Raw genomic sequence first — 21,399 nt, 5'->3', positions numbered from 1 at the left:
CTGGGCCAGGGATCGAACTCACGTCCGCTGCATTGGCGGGTGGATTCTTAACTACTGCACCACCAGGGAAGTCCCTGATGGTTAGGACACTTAATATCAATGCTCTTAGCAAACTTTAAGTATACAATATTTATTATCAACTATGGTCACCATGCTGTACCTTAGATCTCCAGAACTTACTCATCTTATAACTGAAAGTTTGTACCCTTTGACCAACATCCCCTCTCCCCCACCCAGATCCCTGGCAACTACCATTCTATTCTCCTTTTCTACATGTTTGACTTTCTTAGATTCCATGTATAAGTGAGATTATGCAGGTTTTTGTTTTGTTTTATCTTTCTGTGTCTGTCTTATTTCACTTAGCTTCATGTCTTTTAGGTTCAAGCATGTCACAAATGGCAGAATTTCCTTCTTTTCATGGTTGAATATTTCATCTTATACATATAAACCACATTTTCTTTATCCATTCATCTGTGGATGGACACTTAGGTTGTTTCCATATCTTGGCTATTGTGAATAATGCTACATTGAACTTGGGAGTGCAAATATTTCTTTGAGATACTGATTTCATTTCCTTTGGATATATACCCAGAAGTGGGATTGCTGGATCATATAGTGTTCTATTTTTAATTTTTTGAGGAACTCCATACTGTTTTCCATAATGGGCATACCAATTTACAATCCCACAACACTGTTCTGCATTTGATATTTATTTTTCCCACACATTTATTATTTTTCTACATGTGTTTATTTCTTTTTTAATTTAAATTTTATTTGAAAAACTATTTATTTATTTGGCTGTGCTGGGTCTTAGCTGCGGCACACAGGATCTTTGTTGCTGCATGCGGAATTTTCGTTGTGGCACGTGGGATCTTTTTTTTGGTCGCAGCATGCAGGATCTTTAATTGTAGCATGTGGGATATTTAGCTGCGGCATGCAGGATCTTTTAGTTGTGGCATGTAGGCTCTTTAGTTGCAGCATGCAGCCTCTTTTAGTTGTGACATGCAGGATCTAGTTCCCTGATCAGGGATTCAACCCGGACCCCCTGCATTGGGAGCACGGAGTCTTAACCACTGGACCACCAGGGAAGTCCCGGGGGCTTTCTTTCTTCATTTTACTACATCCTATTCATAGAGCTCAAAGGAGTCTGAGCATTCTAAATTCTAACTTGGCCTTCCGGGTCATTATGAAAGTATGTTTGTCAAGATAGGAAGAGAGAATACATATATATATATACATATATATATATATGTATATATATATATTAGAACATATTTTATTGAACCATTTCTTAGCTTGATTAATTACTTTGAAGTGTTTAGATATTTGGTGCATGGGCCTCCTTTTTTTTTTTTTTTTTTTTTTTTTTTTTGCGGTACGCGGGCCTCTCACTGTTGTGGCCTCTCCCGTTGCGGAGCACAGGCTCCAGACGCGCAGGCTCAGCGGCCATGGCTCATGGGCCCAGCCACTTCGCAGCATGTGGGATCTTCCTGGACCGGGGCACGAACCCGTGTCCCCTGCATCGGCAGGCGGACTCTCAACCACTGCGCCACCAGGGAAGCCCATGGGCCTCCATTTTATCATGCCTCAAACCCCACAAATTTTAGGAGAGAGACTGTTCTAGTTCTTTCTTTTATGAACAATAGCCTTGTTTTGTACAAACGTATGCAATTTATGTGTCAATTTCCTTGTTATTAAAATATAGATTGTTTTCAGTTTTTTTGCTATTACAAACTGTAGTATTTTGGTACATCTTTCCTTGTGTAAACGTGCAAAAGTTACCTAGGTATCTAGTACCAGAATTCCCATATTTAAGCTTTAGGAGACAGTACCAAATTGTTTTCCAGGTTTGTATACCAAGTTTTACTCCCACCAGAAAAATATGAGTATTCCCGTGTTTCATATCCTTGCCAATTGATGTCATCAGCCTTTTTCAAATTGTGCCAATATAAGGAATGTGAAATTGTGCCTCATTGTGTTTTTATTTATTTATTTATTTTGGCCATGCTGTGAGGCATGTGGGATCTTAATTCCCAGACCAGGGATCGAACCCACGCTCCCTGCAGTGGAAGCACAGAGTCTTAACCACTGGACCACCAGGGAATTCCCTCACTGTGGTTTCAATTCTTTATATATTCTCGGTCTCTGGCCCTTTTAAGTCGTGACACTTGTTTAAAGTTTAAAAAATATTTTTATATACAATTTTTACAGTTATTTTCATTTTCCATTTATAGTTACTACAAAATATTGGCTGTATTCCCTGTGTTGTACAATACATCCTTGAGCCTGTCTTACACCCAATAGTTTGTACCTCCCACTCTCCCACCTCTATATTCTCCCCCCGACCAATGGCAACCATTGGTTTGTTCTCTGTATCTGTGAGTTTGCTTCTTTTTTTGTTATATTCACTAGTTTGTTATATTTTTTAGACTCCACATATAAGTGATATAATAGAGTATTTGTCTTTTCCGTCTGACTTATTTCACTTAGCATAATGCCCTCCAAGCCCATCTATGTTGCTGCAAATGGCAAAATTTCATTTTTTTTTATTGCTGAGTTGTATTCTATTGTGTATATATTCTACATCTTCTTTACCCATTTATCTGTTGATGGACACTTAGGTTGCTTCCATATCTTGGCAATTGTAAATAATGCCGCTGTGAACATTGGGGTGCATTTATCTTTTCAAATTAGTGTTTTTGTTTTTGTCAGATATATACCCAGTAGTGGAATTGTTGGATCATGTGGTAGTTTTATTTTTAGTATTTTGAGAGACCTCCATACTGTTTTCCACAGTGGCTGTACCAATGTACATTCTCACTAACAGTGTATGAGGGTTCCATTTTCTCCACTTTGACACCAACATTTGTTATTTGTGTTCTTTTTGAAAACCATTCTGACAGGTGTGAGGTGATATCTCATTGTGGTTTTGATTTGCATTTCCCTGATGATTAGCGATGTTCAACATCTTTTCATGTGCCTATTGGCCATCTGCATTTCCTCTTTGGAAAAATGTCTATTCAGTTCTGCCCATTTTTTAATTGAGTTGTTTGGTTGTGTTTTTTTTTTGATGTTGAGTTGTATAAGCTGTTTATATATGTTGGATATTAATCCCTTATTGGTCATATCATTTGCAAATATTTTCTCCCATTCAGTAGGTGTCTTTTCATTTTGTTGATGGTTTCCTTTGCTGTTCAAAAGCTTTTAAGTTTAATTAGGTCCCATTTGTTTATTTTTGCTTTTATTTCCTTTACTTTAGGAGACAGATCCAAAAAAAATTGCTGCAGCATAATGCTTGTTTTATTTATTTATTTATTTTTGGCTGTGCCAGGCAGCTTGTGGAATCTTATTTCCCCAACCAGGGATCGAACCCAGGCCCTTGGCAGTGAAAGTGCAGAGTCCTAACCACTGGACCATCAGGGAATTCCCAGTGCTTGTTTTTCAAGTTTGTCTTATGTGGTGTCTAATTCTTACTTGTTGCTTCTGTTTGCATTTTTCTTTTTCTGTCCTCTTAGCACTCTATTTTTGTCTATAATTGCCTTTACTATATTTAATTTTTTATCATAAATTATACAGTTCAATGGCAATAAGTACATTCATGATGCTGTGCAACCATCACCACTATCTTGTTCCAGAACATTTTCATCATCCCCCAAAGAGGCCCCACACCCATCCACAGGCACTCCTCATTATTTCTTCTTCCCAGCCCCTGGCAACCTCTAGTCTTCTTTCTGTCTGCATGGATTTGCCTATTCTGGATGTTCCCTCTAAATGGAATCATCCAGTATTTGTCCCATTGTGTTTGGCTTCTTTCACTTAGCATATGTGTTCAAGGTTTGCCTTTTACTCTTGCATGTTGCGTGTCATTTGAGGGGGTGTATTTACCCAGGAGGAGTCTTCTTGGATGTCTCCTTTGTTCCTGATTGTGCTGTGTCCATGGAGTCTCCTTGTCAGGCTGATGCCCTTAGAGACATGCTGCTTTCTGTGATGTCACAGCACGGAGTGGTGTGTGCCCCATAAGAATCATTTGGGAATTTTTGCTCTCCTTTCAGATTTGCTTCATATTTATTTGAATTTGATCAAATTTGACTTTCAATTTCTGCAGCCTTCTGCAAAAATTAAACTAAGAAACTTAATAAGTGATACTGTGACTCATGATAAACAATCTTAAATAAGTGACAAGTAAGCATCTGATAACAAAATATTTTCTACTTTTTACATAATGTGGAGATGCCAGAATTAATGATTTAAAATAAGTATAGATTCGTTTTCCGTCCATAAAAAGTTTCTGATTTGATTACTGCTCCTGATCACATTTATTTCCAAACTGGTGTCTGTGATCTTTACCTACAGGCTACTTTGGAATTGACAAAGGCCCCAAGATGGTGGTGGAAAAGGAGTAAAAGAATCTAGAAGAACCTAGGATTTCAAGTCCATTGAGAAATCAATTTAACCAAATTGGGGCACGAGAGTTAGACTCAGTTTGAGAGAAGAAAGTGGAGACCTAATTCATGATCTTTAAATGCTTCCCCACTAAGAAGAGATTTTAAGATGTTTCAGACAGTTCCCTGGCAGTCCAGTGCTTAAGACTCCACGCTTCCACTGCAGGGGGCATGGGTTCCATTCCGCATGCCTTGTGGCCAGAAAAAAAAAAAAAAAAAAGAATGTTTTAGACCAATTCAGAGCTTCAGGTTAAGAGAGGTCATCTGGGGAAGTAGTTTCCAAACATTTTGATTCCTCACCCCTGTCATTAGAGACCATTTTCAGCATGTACTCCTATTATGTATCTATTTATTTAAAAACCGTATGATGTATAACTTTTACTTTGTGTAGTAAATATTTATTAATTTGTTACCTTTTAAAAGAACTTTAAAATCAACTTTTGAGGTATGATTTACATACAATAAAATATACCCATTTAAAGCATACAGTTTGAAGAGTCTTTGAAGAGTCGTAACAAATGGATATACCCATGTAACCATCATCATGATCAAGATACAGAAAATTTTCATCAATCCTAAAGGTTCTCTTATGCCCCTTCTAAATTAACCAATTAATCCTCCCTAATCCTTCACCTCTTTCAGCCCAGGCAATAATTTTTTACTTTCTTAGATACAAAATAAATATAAACAGTTGTAACATTTTTTCCCCACACCTTGATGGGTCGATTTTGGGTTGCCCCTGTGGTGTAGTAGGTACCCAGCTTTGGAGCAGTACTTCTCAGGCTTTGAAGTATATCTGAATCACTTGGGTAGAGCTTATTAAAATGTGGATTCCTAATCACACAACAGAAATTCTGGTTCAGAAGGGGTGAATGGGGGCCTTGGAATTTGTGTTTAACCATCACCCTAAGGATTCTCTTGCAGGGGTTCAGGAACCACACTTTCAGAAACGGTATCTGCAGATGTGCTTCCTGGCAGATTGCAAATGCAAGTTTTATGTGGCTTTAGAGTTTGAGGGAGTCAAAGTGAAATGCATTCTTTAGTGCTGAGTGAGCAAATGATGAAAAAAGTGTTGCATTCCTCCAAGGTTAGGGTGACATGTCTCTTACTCTTGTATGATAGAACCACAAGACATACAGGAAACATCAGACATTCTACCCACTACGTCAACAAATTTTTTTTTTTTTTTTTTTGCCGTACGTGGGCCTGTCACTGTTGTGGCCTCTCCCATTGCAGAGCACAGGCTCCGGACGCGCAGGCTCAGCGACCGTGGCTCACAGGCCCAGCCGCTCCGCGGCAAGTGGGATCTTCCCAGACCGGGGCACGAACCCGTGTCCCCTGCATCGGCAGGCGGACTCTCAACCACTGTGCCACCAGGGAAGCCCCAACAAATATTTATTGTGTCACCAAAAGTAGGCTATTCTAGAAGCTTCTGCCCCTTTCTCACTGAAACAATCCTCAAACACCATTAACCAGTTAATTCATCTTTCTCCCTAGTTTAATATTCTTCTTAACTTCCAAAGGGATTTATGTTGGGAAGTGTGGCAGAAGGAGAAGAAGCGTGTTCAAGGAGAGGAGCCTTGGTGACCTACTGTCTCTAATCAAGATTTTGGTGGGAATTCCCTGGCGGTCCAGTGGTTAGGACTCCATGCTTCCAACACCGGAGGCAGGGGTTCGATCCCTATTCGGGGAACTAAGATCCCGCATACCCTGCGGCATCTCCTACCCTTCACTCTCTCTTCACTTCCTGTGCTTTTTCTCAGTCCTGATGTGGACTTAGGGCCATGGTCCCAAACTTTTGCCGCACACTGGAATCACTTGAGAAATCTTTAAAAAATACTGATGCCCAACTCCTACCCCTGGACATTCTGATTTAATTGGGCATCAGGGTTTTTAAAAAGTCCCCGGGTAGTTCTAATGGGCAGCAGAGTTTGAGAACCACTGATTAAAAGGACCAGAGAAATAAGTCAAACTGGGGAGATTGTCTACAATATTGTGGCACCTGCATCGTTTGCCTTACTCTTGGTACAGTTATAGGTTACAATCAGTTCCTCGGCCCCCCACCTCTCCCATCCTCGGTGGGCCTGGTCCCTTCTTGTTGCCCCCTGCAGCCCAGAGTCTTGCAGCCTACAAGCTGCATTGCCCTCGCCTGGCCGGGGTCCTCGGCCGTCTGCACCTAGGGCTAATCACGATCAGCAGTCAGAGGGCGACCTCTTTTTCCCACGTAATGTGTTGTGGGTAATACAGTTGTGGTTCAAGCAGGTTGATTTCTTCGGCTCCACCCTTTCTCTTCCCTGACATTGTTCCTTACCCTGTTCCTGTGCTCTCTGCTGGTCTACTCTGGTTCTCCCCCATCTGACTAGGGGTTCCAGATTCAGTGAACCATCCCTGCCTCTAGTAACTGGCAATTTAATCTCAAACGTCAGAAGTACAAACATATAGAGGATAGGCGTCTCATGACTTTAATACTTTGCAGGTTTTTTTAAAAAATTTATTTATTTGTTTTTATTTTTGGCTGTGTTGGGTCTTTGTTGCTGTGCGCGGGCTTTCTCTAGTTGCGGCGAGCGGGGGCTACTCTTCATTGCGGTGCACAGGCTTCTCGTTGTCGTAGCTTCTCTTGTTGCGGAGCACAGGCTCTAGGCAGGCACGCGGGCTCAGTAGTTGTGGTGCACGGGCTTAGTTGCACCGCGGCATGTGGGATCTTCCCGGACCAGAGATCGAACCCGTGTCCCCTGCATTGGCAGGCGGATTCTTAACCACTGCGTCACCAGGGAAGCCCTCAGGGTTGGTTTTGATTGGTGACGTTTTATTCTTTAGATGAGTGTTCTCTAGATTTTATCTTTCACACATCCTGGTTCCTTTTTTTTGCCTGGCTTGAATCATGATGAGCTATTTCCTGTCTTCTATACAAATTGACTAGCTCTTTGATTTTGTCCACCTCCCACATGAGGTGTTGGGGAACAGAGCAGGTGAATAGGAGAAGAGAAGGGGTATTTTGATACAAATGGCTGTCAAAAAACAAGACTTTGCTTAAGGTTATCTTTTTCCCACTGGTCTGATTGTGGAGCCCAGGGTTGGCGCTATGTTTGCTGACTTGTGAAGTGCTAGAGTTCACACGTGTGAGTATCTAGTTCAGGAACCTAGCTTAGAATTGCATCTGACAGGCCCAGCCAGCAATCCCAGCCTGGACTGCACATTGGAATCATCTGGGGTCTCACGTCCTGTCAAATTAAATCAATCTCTGAGGGTGTGGCCCAGGCTTAGGTATTTCTGAGCACTCCCCGGTTGATTATTATGTGTAACCAGGGCTGAGAACCACTCTGCAAGCTAGACTTCATCTGTGATTGGGGGAGCATTTATTGCCAGGGTTAAAGTAACATTTTGTTCTGTGACTGGAAGAGAAGAGTGAAAAAGTCATTTGTTTTTAGGCTTTTGGCTTGAGATTCCTGAGAGACATTCCTGCCTCTTCCAAGGCCATTTTCGCTCTTGTTTTCAAAAGTTATCACCTCTTCTCCCAGCTCATGCTGTTTTAAGTTTATCTGCTCCAAGTGCAGGCAGCATTCTGCAAACACTTGTTTTCCCCTGGGCAGTTCATAATGGTTTGTGGGCAAGCTCTTTTCCGTGCCGGGAAGTGGGGAGTCTCTGTGGCTGTGAGTCAACCTTCTGCCGTTTATTTTGCGGTACGCGGGCTTCTCACTGCTGTGGCCTCTCCCGTTGCGGAGCACAGGCTCCGGAGGCGCAGGCTCAGAGGCCAGGGCTCACGGGCCCAGCTGCTCCGCGGCATGTGGGATCTTCCCGGACCGGGGCACGAACTCACATCCCCTGCATCGGCAGGCGGACTCTCAACCACTGCGCCACCAGGGAAGCCCGCTCTAGATGATTCTGATGTGAACTAGAAGGTTGAGACTCATCCAGCAGGTCTGGGATGGGGCCTGAGAATTTGCATTTCTGACAACCTCCTAGGTGATGCTGATCAGTGAACCTCACTTTGAGAACCACTGGCTTTGAGAACTCCCAAGAGGCCTTGGGAGACTTTCACACTATTTCCTGGCTAAATCCTCCTAGCGAATATTAGGGACCTGGAGCTGGGACAGGGTGATCAGAAGAAAGTGAGAAGGAAGCTTCTGCATCTTAAACCTGAACATGGTCTCCATCAAGCCCTGACCGTGATGAGTGCTGCTGCCGAGCTTGTGTCCGCAATGCCAATCATAAGAAACAGTTTCTTTTCTTTTTTTGGCCTCGCCATGAGGCATGTAGGACCTTAGTTCCCCAATCAGGGATCAAACCCGCCCCCTTGCAGTGGAAGCATGGAGTCTTAACCCTTGAACCACCAGGGAAGTCCCTAAGCAACCGTTTCTATCATCTATTGTGTCCCTTCTACACCGCATATGTGATTTTTAAAAAAATTTTATTTATTTATTTATTTATTTATGGCTGTGTTGGGTCTTCGTTTCTGTGCGTGGGCTTCCTTTAGTTGTGGCGAGCGGGGGCCATTCTTCATCGTGGTGCGCGGGCCTCTCACTGTCGCGGCCTCTCTTGTTGCGGAGCACAAGCTCCAGACGTGCAGGCTCAGTAGTTGTGGCACACGGGCCTAGTTGCTCCGCGGCATGTGGGATCTTCCCAGACCAGGGCTCAAATCCGTGTCCCCTGCATTGGCAGGCAGATTCTCAACCACTGTGCCACCAGGGAAGCCCGCATATGTGATTTATATGCATTCTCTCTCCTCATACCCTACTCTCAATTGTCTACTTAGTGCTAGGGAACAGTAGTTGGAATAATCCAGAATGGCATTTTTTTTTTCTTTCTGGTTTGGAAAAATTTCAGACATGTCTGTTTTTGTTCATTTTTCCAGATTATGTTTTTATTTGCTTTTTGAGATCTGGGTTCAGTTATCAGCTCTTCCTCTTATTTGAGTCACCTTTGATTTCTCATTTTACCCAGCCTCAGTTTCCCAAAGTAAAAAGTAAACTGTTTCCTCGTAGGTTATAAATAACAGATGCAAGTTCCTGTCACTTAGTAAATATGTGATAAATGTTAGTGTCTGTACTTCTGGTCTTACTCCCCAAATAGGTGAGCACAAACTGCCCCGCCCTGAACAATATGTTGAAATTAGGGTGGAGATAAAGCCTCTAACAAGTTTGGAAAAGTCTAGGGAATGTGGGAAAATTGAGCAGGGCCTCCCAGGGACAGGGCTGCAGGTCAGAACTCAAGGCTAGATATGACATGCTGCTGTCTGAAGCTGAGTTCAAGGTGAGTATTATGGAATCTAGAGGAACGAGCAGTTTGCCTGAGGATGGAGATGAGAAATAAAAAGTGATCTGGGCTCTCAGACGGGCAACGTCAAGAACCCAGCCAGCGCAGCGTGTGCTGGGCGGGCTCTTCCTACAGGCATGAGTGTCTTGGGTGAGGCTGGCAAAGCCTGGACACTCAGGGCTCCAGGCAGAGGGGTTCTTATTAGACTTGTCTGGCTGCCTTCAGTTATTTAGAGGAAATGTTGACTTCCAGGACCTTGGAAGTGCCCCACTGCTCCTTGGCTAGGACAGAGCAGGCACAGGACAGATATGACCGATGCTGTATCTTGCTGGGACCTGGAGAGGGACTGGGTCCTCATCTGTGACCCTAATCTGGCCACAGGAGAGGTACCATAGTCTTGGCTCTGTGATCACAGTGTCTGGGCTGGAGCTCAAAGGGAAGAAAGGTTCTTAATTCCTCCCAGTTGTCAGATATCCCCGAGCCAGAGGGTAGAACCTGCCTAGCAGCAGGGTGTTTCAACAAGGTCACTTTCTGTTCCATATCAAGAGGATCGTTAAAGGCAGTACCCAGTGGAGTGAGATGCCTCGTGAGGTAATGAAGCTCGCACGTATCTGGTAAAGCTCTAATAGAGGGATTTCCTGCTTTGGGCAGGAGGCTGGTCCCCTTCCTGCTGTAGAGTCTCTTCACAGATCGCCCCTCCCGTGGTGGTTGGAGGAGTGATAAGGTGGAGTCCCAGCCCAGCTGCTGAGGGCTCTGGATCGTGGTGGCTGCTGGGGAGCAGTTATCTGAAAGCACAGACCCCAAGAGCAAGTGGAGAGCTGAGGTCAGCTTTATCAAGGAGTGCCAGACACACAGTAGAAGCCAGAACTCCTGGTAGAGAAAGCCAGGAGAGAGCACGCCTGAGAAAACGGCTAGGATACAGGCTGTTGCCAGAGCCTGACCAACTGCCCTTGAGTTGTGCATGAAGCAGGGTGTGTGGGGAGGGCTGGCTGGGTTTTAAGGACTTGGGCAGTGGCTGCCATGGTTGTTGATTCTGATTTTTCTCATGAGGTTCCACGGCTAGATAAGAAGGCAATTCTAGAGGGCTTCAGAAATGCCTTACATGAAGACAGCGTGAACAGTGTGGGACTATTAAAAGTCACTATTTGAATAGTGGCTTTTAAAGATTAATTCTTAGAGAATAACTTTTATGTAGATGTTTACATTTAAAAAATCATTGTCAATTTCAATAAGATAATTTTGCAGTCATTCGCATTTCTGTTTACTAGTGACAAACAACTAAAACATAATAGTGTCAACTGATTCATGTTTAATATTTGGGAAATGAGAGAACTATTAAAAGAAAGATTTTAATTCTCAGTAAGAAAAATAGAATAAGACTTGAATAAATGGAGAGATATTTTCTGTTCCAGAATCAGAAGATTGAATGTAGTTAAGATGACATAATATCCAATCTAATGCATGGCGTTAACACAAATTAGATTCACAACATGATCTTTTGTAGAAAGTGACAAAGCCAGAATAAAATTTCTATAGAGGAAATAATAGTTAAGCACACTAAAGAGATTTTTGAAAAGGAATAAGCCAATAATAGGATAAATTATTCTGTTAATATTTAAAATACAGTGCAAAGGACATTTCAGTTGTATGGTATTGGATTCAAAGTAGAACCGTAGATTGATAAAAACATAGTAAGGATTCCAATAGTTCTAAATTTGCTAAAAAGTTAACAAACAATAGTCCTCTATAACAAAATAGTAAGAAAGGAGTCCAATTTAATAGACGTTATTGGGCTTCCCTGGTGGCGCAGTGGTTGAGAGTCTGCCTGCTAATGCAGGGGACACGGGTTCGAGCCCTGGTCTGGGAGGATCCCACATGCCGCGGAGCAACTGGGCCCTTGAGCCACGGCTACTGAGCCTGCGCGTCTGGAGCCTGTGCTCCACAGCAAGAGAGGCCGTGATGGTGAGAGGCCCGCGCACTGTGATGAAGAGTGGGCCCCGGTTGCCACAACTGGAGAGGGCCCTTGCACAGAAATGAAGACGCAACATAGCAAGAATAAATAAATTAATTAATAAACTCCTACCCCCAACATCTTCTTTAAAAAAAAAAAAATAGACATTATTGAGAAAAGTTGATATAAAGCACTTCTGTCCTCCTCTGATGCTGGTTGTCAAAATAAGCTCCAGATATTTTAAAGAATTAAAGTTGAAAATATCTCTTTTAAAGGTGAAACAAAATGGTATAGTTATCTAGCTGTGGTGGAGGAATTAATTTCTCAAGTATTAAAACAGTGGGCTAAATTACGAACGGCGAATTGGAAGGATATGATTGTATAGAACAGCAATCAGATTGTTGAACAACAACAACCTTAATAAGTTCTTGATCAAAAGGGAAAAATGCAAAACTATTTGAAATACACAAGGCTGGTAAAGATTAGTATTAAAAAATATAAAGAACAGGGCTTCCCTGGTGGCGCTGTGGTTGAGAGTCCGCCTGCCAATGCAGGAGTGGCTGGGCCCGTGAGCCATGGCCGCTGAGCCTGCGCGTCCGGAGCCTGTGCTCCGCAACGGGAGAGGCCACAACAGTGGCCTCTCGTACCCACGTACCGCAACAACAACAACAACAACAACAACAACAACAAATATATATATATATATATATATATATATAAAGAACAGTAGTTTAGTACCCATTCTCCACTAGATAAACAGTTAAAAGATATGAACAAATACTATAAGTAAGAGGAAATGCAAGCATCAAGCCTACATTTGGGAATGTTTCAGTCTTGCTAATAATTAAAGTGCAAATTAAAAGCATAAGTCTATTTCTTTAATTTTCTTTTTTTTTTTTTGGCTGCACCATGTGTCATGCGGGATCTAGTTCCCTGACCAGGGATCGAACCTAGGGCCCCTGCATTGGGAGCACGGAGTCTTAACTGCGTGACCACCAGGGAAGTCCCCCATAAGTCTATTTCCTACTTACTGAAGGAACAAAAGTGATAAAACTCTATGTTAATGTACTGGCGGGGAAATAGACATGCTCTCAGATTGCTGTTATGTTTTCTGGAGAGCAGGAGATCAAAATGAAACAGAAGCTGCAGGGAAACTGATTGTGTCCTTTGTGGCAATACTCTCAAAGGAATAAATCTCCAGAAATAATGTAAAAGAAGAAAGGTTGTTTGTACAAAGGTTGTAATGTAGTGAAAATCTGGCTATTACCTAACCTCCTGACGATTTGATAATGGTTGAGCAAACCAGAAAATATTAAGATCCCATCATATTAGCAACTGTTAAAACCATAAATCTGAGGACATTGGCGATATTATAGGGAGTGTATGTAAGTTAAGAAGTTGAACGAGTTTGTTAGCTGAACACTGATAACTGTCTCATTATATTTTGTCTAATGAAAACATCGGTACTGTCTGGGTTTCTCAATGGTCTAAGTCAGTGCTTGTGGGACTTCAGTGTGATTAAATCATTTGGGGATCTTGTTGAAAGACGGATTTTGATTCAGTAGCACTTGGGTGGGGCCTGACATTCTAAATTTGTGACAAGCTCCCAGATAATGGTGAAGCTGCTGGTTCTCCCACCACATTTTTTGTTTGTTTGTTTGTTTTTTGTTTTGCATTACGTGGGCCTCTCACTGCTGTGGCCTCTCCCGTTGCGGAGCACAGGCTCCGGACGCGCAGGCTCAGTGGCCATGGCTCACGGGCCCAGCTGCTCCGCGGCATGTGGGATCTTCCCGGACCGGGGCACGAACCCGCGTCCCCTGCATCGGCAGGCGGACTCTCAACCACTGCGCCACCAGGGAAGCCCCTCCCACCACATTTTGAATAGCAAAGATTTAAATCTCTGCCATGCAGTATGGTAGCCACTAGTCATGTGTGGCTATTCAAATTTAAATTAATTAAGGTAAAGTAAAATAGAAAATTTAGTTTCTTAAGTCTTATTACCTATATTTCAAGTGTTTATTAGTCATGTATGGCTTACATTTTAGGAAGCTCAGATTATAGAACAATTCCATCATCATAGAAAGTACTATCAGACCTAAATCATCAGTCTTAAAGTGAAGAGGATTTTTATCTCTTTCTTTGTAGAATTGTTTGAAGTGTACAATTCTGAGCTTGTTCCATTCCTTTGTAGTCACAAATCATATCGGTATACATTGGTATGTAAGGCATAGAAGAGAGAAAGCAAGGAACAATTTCATCTAATTTAGTTTGATCAATGGAATTCTCTTTTCGCATTGATTTTATTGTCAATCCATAGATGTGTTATCCTAATTATTCTTTGTCTCTCAATGGGCAGTCATTTCCACTAAATTTGTATCAGTTTCTTTGCCATTTTTTCCTCGTCCTACATTATTAACGTATACTAGAGGAGACATTGTTTGAAGAAGTATTGCAATAATTTAAAGTATACATGTGTGGGGCTTCCCTGGTGGCACAGTGGTTGGGAATCCATCTGCCAATGCAGGGGACACAGGTTCAAGCCCTGGCTGGGGAAGATCCCACATGCCGCGGAGCAACTAAGCCCATGTGCCACATTACTGAGCCTGCGCTCTAGAGCCCACGCTCTAGAGCCCACGTGCCACAACCACTGAAGCCCACGCACCACAACTATTGAAACCTGTGCGCCTAGAGCCTGTGCTCCGCAACAAGAGAAGCCACTGCAATTAGAAGCCTGCGCACCGCAACAAAGAGTAGCCCCTGCTCACCGCAACTAGAGAGAGCCTGCGGGCAGCAACGAAGACCCAATGCAGCCAAAAATGAATACATAAATAAATAAAGTATATAAGTGTATGATTTCTGAAAAAAATCCTCATATTCCCTTTTCCCATCTAGGTGTTTCATCAATTTATATTTTTAAAGTGTACTCTTGAAGCAGGACCAACCTGTATTAGTCACCAAAGGATGTGGGCATTGATTTTCATTGAAAGTTCCCTGGATGATTGCTTTTTCTTTTTTTTCTGTGAAGTGGAAACACTGACCATTGTCATTTATTTCCAGGAATTTATGCAAATATTCTCACGATGTTCTCTCAGAAGATAACTTCAAGGTCCTGAAAAATCATGCACTCTCTGGACTGAACAAAGAGGAATTAGCAGTGCTCCTTCTCCAAAATGACCCTTTTTTTATGCCAGAGGTAAGTTCTAATTCCTTAGTTTGAAAAGCAGGGAGAGTGCTGTTGGCAGCGTGGCATCGTGGGTGTGTTGGAATGGGAGCAGAGAAAACTGAGCACCAGGGCCTGCAGGTGGCAGTCAACAGATGATTGTTGCTGAGTTATCTGAGAGATTCCAACAATTTCCTTCCTATTTGAAGTTTTACAAGAATTGGAGTCTGGAATGCTTTCCCTGCCAGGCTGCTAGAGAACCCTGTGTGAGCCAGTGTGATCTGAAGAAATAGCAGTAGGACTAATTGGTGCCTTGCATCCGAGTGACCTCCTGGAAGAGGTGGGCTTTGAGGCAAGGTTTTGGAAGATGACAGGGTGTATTGGTTGAGGCTAAGTTATTGGAACAAAGGGACCTCAAAGTGCAGTGATTCAAATAAAATATTACTTTTTTTCTCTATCACTTGACAGTCTGGATCGGGGGTCATTAAACCATGGTCCATGGGCCAAATCCCACCTGCCACCTGTTTTTTTTTTTTTTTTTTTTTTGCGGTACGCGGGCCTCTCACTGTTGTGGCCTCTCCTGTTGCGGAGCACAGGCTCCGGACGCACAGGCTCAGCGGCCATGGCTCACGGGCCCAGCTGCTCTGCGGCATGTGGGATCTTCCCGGACCGGGACACGAACCCGCGTCCCCTGCATCGGCAGGCGGACTCTCAACCACTGCGCCACCAGGGAAGCCCCTGCCACCTGTTTTTGTAGTTTAATTGGAACACAGCCACCCTCATTCATTTATATATTGTCTATTGCCACTTTCTCATGCAAGAGTGAGTTGAGTATTTGCAACAGAGACTGAATGGTGTGCAAAGCCTAAAATATTTACCATTTGATCCTTTACAGAAATAGTTTACTGACTTTTGGTCTTGCCCAGATGTAGGCAGGTAGGTATCCGATGGTCAGGCAGCTGGATTCCACTATGTCATGCAGGGACTCAGGCCAGTAGGTCAGCCTTATTATCTTATATATAATATATCCATTCTATTATTGGACCAGTAGATAATCTCTGTTCTCTTTTAACATGTGGCTTCCTCCTCCAGGTACAAGGAGACTCTTCTCACTGTCATCATTTTCTAACCAACAGGAATGTAGAGAGGGAGTAAGTGAAAGGCAAGCAGCTTTCTTTTTTAAAAGATGCGACTTGGACATTGTAAAAAGTGCATCTGCTCCATCTCATTCGCCAGAACTTATCACATGATCACACTTAGGTAGAAGGGAGGCTGGGAAATGTAGTTTCTGGCTGGGTAACTTGGTGTCCAGCTAAAACTTGGAAGCTTCTATCATTAGAAGAAAGGTAAGGACAATGGCAGATAATAACAGTCTCATCCACACAGGACTATTGACTTGAAAATCAGAGGATGCTGTTTAAAGAATGCTATCTGACCTGAGAAAAATGCTTGTGTAGAGAAGTTAGCTTCACACTGAAAGAGAGGCACAGAAACATAATGGAAGACTCAAGTGGAATGGGTGGAAGGGACTGAGATTAAGATAAGCAAAGGTGGGGACTTCCCTGGTGGTCCAGTGGTTAAGAATCCACCTTCCAATGCAGGGGACTCAGGTTTGATCCCTGGTCGGGGAACTAAGATCCCACATGCTGTGGGGCAACTGAGCCCACACATGCCACAACTAGAGAGAAGCCCGCATGCCGCAACTAAGACCTGACGCAGCCAAAAATAGATAAGGAAATAAATATATATATATATTTTTTTAAAAGATAAGCAAGGTTGAAATTCAGATGTGCTTTTATATATGACAAGATAGCTATCAGGGATATCTGGGAAGTTAAACATCTTTTGACTCTAAGCTCAGTGTGTTTCCCTTGAGGACTTAGAAACCTTAGGACATGAGGGGTGATTTTGAGTTGACCACTGAGCTCAAGAGAGATAGGAATGCAAGGCAGTCTGTAAAAATGTCTTCAGAGACGGAGAGAGTGGAGGAGGACTATATATGCCATTTCCGCAGGCATTCTTTCATTTAGGTACTTGGATTTCTCTCTCTCTCTCTCTCTCCGTTTCCAGGAGCCTAGGTTTAGAGGTCTTGTCTTGGGATCCCTATGGCCCTTGGCCTGTGTGCCAGCTCAGTCCCTCCTGGCTACCAGCATGGGGAGACGCCTTACACACCAACTCGTTAAAGGTCCCGTTGACTAACAGACCCACCCTCTCCTCTTCCTTTCATGTGAAGGGATGACGACAGGTGAAGTCTTGTTATGACCCTTGAGAGGAGTGTCCCTGGGGTCCAACCTTAGTCTAGTGTCAAGCTTGGAAGTTTGGAAAGGTCACTCATCAGGTTTGCTGTCTGCTTCTGTTCTCCAAAATCACCAAGGACTTTCTGTATCACGTCCCTGGAGAATAAGGGGAGTGACAGCTCTTCCTTTCTCTAGGGAGGAACCTACTAGAAGGTGGTATTGCTGATGGATCCCAGAAAAGCCCATTGACAAAAGAGCTGGGAGGGTCCTCGTAGGAAAATGCTGTTGTCATCCTTTATCACACAGAGTCTGAAGTGTCATCTGAGGTTCCCTTTCCCTTTTAAGAATTCAGTACCCATGCTTAGTGGGTGAGGTGGGAAGGCTTGTGCTTGAAGTTTATTTTTAGCCAATAACTTAATTGCCATTTACCACTTGTCAGGGGTAGGATCACAGACTGGCAGACTGCACTGTTTCCTGAACCAGAGGTCTGAGGCGCTGGTTCCTGTAGTGGAAAATCGACCAGAGCATCAATGACATAAGTCTCTATTTGACAATTTGGGGTAAGAGTAGTCTCTCAAGGAGTGTTTTAACTTGGGTGAGTAGGGCAGAATATTTTCAAGGTTTTAGCAGGAGGGGGGTCAGCCAGAGTTCAGCTAGTTCCAAGGATAGTTGGTCAACGATGGTCCTTCCATGTCTCTCAAAGTCCTGACTCTGCCACTAACCACCTCTGTGGTCTTGGACAAGGCATTTCATCCTTCTGCATCTCACTTTACTTATTGTTTGTTTTGCATTCATTCAACTAACACTCAGGAGTTCCTACAAGGGCAGGCTTCTGAAGGCAGCAGTGGACAAGACACACTGCCTGCCCTCAAAAACTTAAAATGTTCACACTCTTTCACTTTGCCTTGACCCGTGAGAACATAAAAGCATCAGGCAAATCTGACTTCCTCGTATAGAAACTTGTGTAACTGAGATGTATTTATTAAAAGGAAGAAATGATTTCATTTGTTTTGGCAGGAGCATTCTTACTTAAACATCAGCATAGAAGTAGGAATGTTAACCATTCCTAGTATCATTTGTGAAGTTACTAATTATTCTTGTTTCACTCAAGCCTCTAGAACACTGGTTCTCAAGCTTTAAATGTGTGTCAGAATCACCTGGAGGGTTTGTCAAACCCAGATTGCTGGGCCCTACCTCTGGCCGTTCTGACTCTGTAGATATGGGGAAGGGCCCAAGGACTTGTATTTCTAACAAGTTTCCAGTTGGAGCTGATGCTGCTTGTCCAGGGACCACACTTTGAGAACTGTTGGTCTAGAGTCTTGAATCTGGATCATAGGCTCTATCGCAATGATATCTATTTGCATCAGGTTTAGAAGTTGTTTATATGGCTTAAGTCCTGGTTGTTAGAGTCTGAATCCATGTCTTTGCCACTTGGATACATCATAGTGGCCCATGTTGACCTAGTTTGCTCAGAGTCTATTGAAACAACTTATAAACGTTTTCATCTTTAAGCTTCTTCATGTAATGATTCAAACATTTGCATCACATTTCATATTTTGCACAACACATTTATGTATTTTATTATTTAATCTGCTCAACAACTTGGTTAGGTGAGGAGAGCAAATATTTTCCTTCTTTACAGCAAAGGAAAGAGAGGCTGGGAGCAAGTAAGTAATTCAGATGTGAGGTCACATGTAGCTGCTTCCAGGGCTGCAGACTTCAACCAGCATCTTCTAGTCCTGCATCACCTGGTCTGGCCTCAGTGACAGTGTTTCTTCTGCTCTCCTTTCAGTAAGAACTACATCTTGGGCTTCCCTGGTGGCGCAGTTGTTGAGAGTCCGCCTGCCGATGCAGGGGACAGAGGTTCGTGCCCCGGTCCGGGAAGATCCCACATGCTGCGGAGCGGCTGGGCCCGTGAGCCATGGCCGCTGAGCCTGCACGTCCGCAGCCTGTGCTCCGCAACGGGAGAGGCCACAACAGTGAGAGGCCTGTGTACCGCAAAAAAAAAAAAACCAAACAAACTGTATCTCTGTAGAGCTAGATATGTAGACATACCTATTTACATAGGAATATACAAATTATCTGCTTCAGTTGATCTTTTGAGAAACTGACATTCTGCCTAGCTGAGACTAGATTCTAGACTCCCAGCAGTTGTAGATAAGACCCACATGTCCTCTTTTGAAAAATTAATTAATTAGTTTGGTTGTACTGGGTCTTAGTTGCAGCAGGTGGGCTCCTTAGTTGCAGCATGTGGGCTCCTCAGTTGTGGCTCACAGGCTCCTTAGTTGCGGCACACTGGCTCCCTAGTTGTGGCATGCTAACTCTTAGTTGTGGCACACGTGCGGGATCTAGTTCCCTGACCAGGGATTGAACCTGGGGCCCCTGCATTGGGAGCACGGAGTCTTAACCACTGTGCCACCTGGGAAGTCCCCACATGTCCTTTTTTTTGGGCTGCACTGCACGGTATGCGGGATCTTAGTTCCCCAACCAGGGACCGAACCGCGTGGAGTCTTAAACGCTGGACCGCCATGGAAGTTCCTCCACATGTCCTTTTAATAGAACAATGAATTGATATCCAAAGACAGGCCTTCCTCTTTGGGGTTCCTTTATAACGTAGGGCTCCCTTTGGATCCTGTTTGGTTCTATCTGTAGCTAGCCATCTTATGTTGATTCTTCCAAAGGAGGTTAATCAAATTCAAGTTTCTTTCAGTTAGTTTGTAGGCCTCTTCTGCTGCAAATAAGTCATCGATTGAATGGAACTCATCAAAGATTGTGGAATACACATGCATTTTTTTCCTTTGATATATGTCTGCTTGCTTCTGATTTTTTTTTCTTATCAGGAAGTAAGAAAAGCTGCATTTTTATTATTTATTTATTTTTTATCGGAGTGTAGTTGATTTACACTGTTGTGTTAGTTTCTGCTGTACAGCAAAGTGAATCAGTTATACATATACATATATCCACTCTTCTTCAGATTCTGTTCCCATATAGGTCATTACAGCCGAAATTTTTTTTTTTTTTTCGGTATGTGGGCCTCTCACCGTTGTGGCCTCTCCCGTTGCGGAGCACAGGCTCCGGATGTGCAGGCTCAACGGCCATGGCTCACGGGCCCAGCCGCTCCGCGGCATGTGGGATCTTCCTAGACCGGGGCACGAACCCGTGTCCCCTGCATCGGCAGGCGGACTCTCAACCACTGCGCCACCAGGGAAGCCCAGCCGAAATTTTTATATAAACTTTCCTTAACGTGTGGCACATAGAGAAACTCTGGCTATTGTTTCTTCTCTGGCTATTTTATCTCTGTTTTATGTTTTATCTCTGGCTATTGTTTCTTCATTCTGTAGATATGCAAAAATTATAAGGGAGAGGGTGGAAGACAGACTTGTAACCAGCAGCCACCGTGTGAAAGGCTCCACGTCTGTGAACACTTCACCCGAGGGAATTGTGGTTATAGCAACTGCTTCCGGTCCCATAACCTGATGGACAGAAAGGTGCTGGCCATCATGAGGGAGCACGGGCTGAGCTCAAGTGTGGTCCAGAACATCCAGGACATCTGCAACAGCAGGCACCGCCAGAAGAAACCCTCTGGGTGGAGAGGTAAATGCGGTCTACTTTTTTTTTTTTTTTTTTGCGGTACGCGGGCCTCTCACTGTTGTGGCCTCTCCCGTTGTGGAGCACAGGCTCCGGACGCGCAGGCTCAGCGGCCATGGCTCACGGGCCCAGCCGCTCCGCAGCATGTGGGATCTTCCCGGACCGGGGCACGAACCCGTGTCTCCTGCATCGGCAGGCGGACTCTCAGCCACTGCGCCACCAGGGAAGCCCTACTTTTTAATTACTAGAACAAACAAATAAACAGAAATTGCAAGGAGAGAGAAACTCTACCTATACTCACTCTACCTCATCACATAAAACTCTGTTTTCACTTTCATACGTTGTCCATATGCATACACAATTTTTACGTAATTATGATCATAGTATATGTGTGATTTTGCAACTCGATTTTCATGCTAAGCACTATCTCCCCCCACCATCAGATTTTTTAAAATGTTTACCATTTTTCTAAAAGCTAATTGATAAAACTTTTTAAAAGAGGAAAATAATAAAAATTTAACAGATGGACTAGGTGTTAATATTTTGACATGGTTGTTTTATCATTTTCTCTCCATATATGTGGACATCTAGATACTCACACACACATCACATCTTTGTGGTTAAAGCATTTGAGGTATGCGGTCATCGGGAGACTTCACACCTAAATGTATCAGCATCGGCCTCCTCTAAACAAGGCTGTTCTCTTACATAACCACGCTACAACTAACACAGGACATTTAGTATTAATGCAACACTGTATACAATTTA

General features: G+C 43.4%; 1 protein-coding gene across 1 annotated transcript in view; it reads left to right on the top strand.

Annotated features, from left to right (window-relative positions):
- The window catches only part of ZC3HAV1 (zinc finger CCCH-type containing, antiviral 1), a gene marked incomplete at both ends in the record, with an annotated part of 59,125 nt that overhangs the window by 9,023 nt on the left and 28,703 nt on the right, over positions 1-21,399 (top strand). Inside the window, 2 exons of the mRNA XM_079711860.1 lie at positions 14,704-14,839; positions 20,385-20,637. Of these exons, the coding sequence (XP_079567986.1) occupies positions 14,704-14,839; positions 20,385-20,637 (389 nt within the window). The remainder of the gene's footprint in view (positions 1-14,703; positions 14,840-20,384; positions 20,638-21,399) is intronic.

Source organism: Hyperoodon ampullatus, assembly GCF_949752795.1.
Source record: "Hyperoodon ampullatus genome assembly, chromosome: 9".
Lineage (NCBI taxonomy): Eukaryota > Metazoa > Chordata > Mammalia > Artiodactyla > Ziphiidae > Hyperoodon > Hyperoodon ampullatus.
Note: the sequence above shows the minus strand (reverse complement) of the source record. Positions and strands in the feature narration are given on the sequence as shown.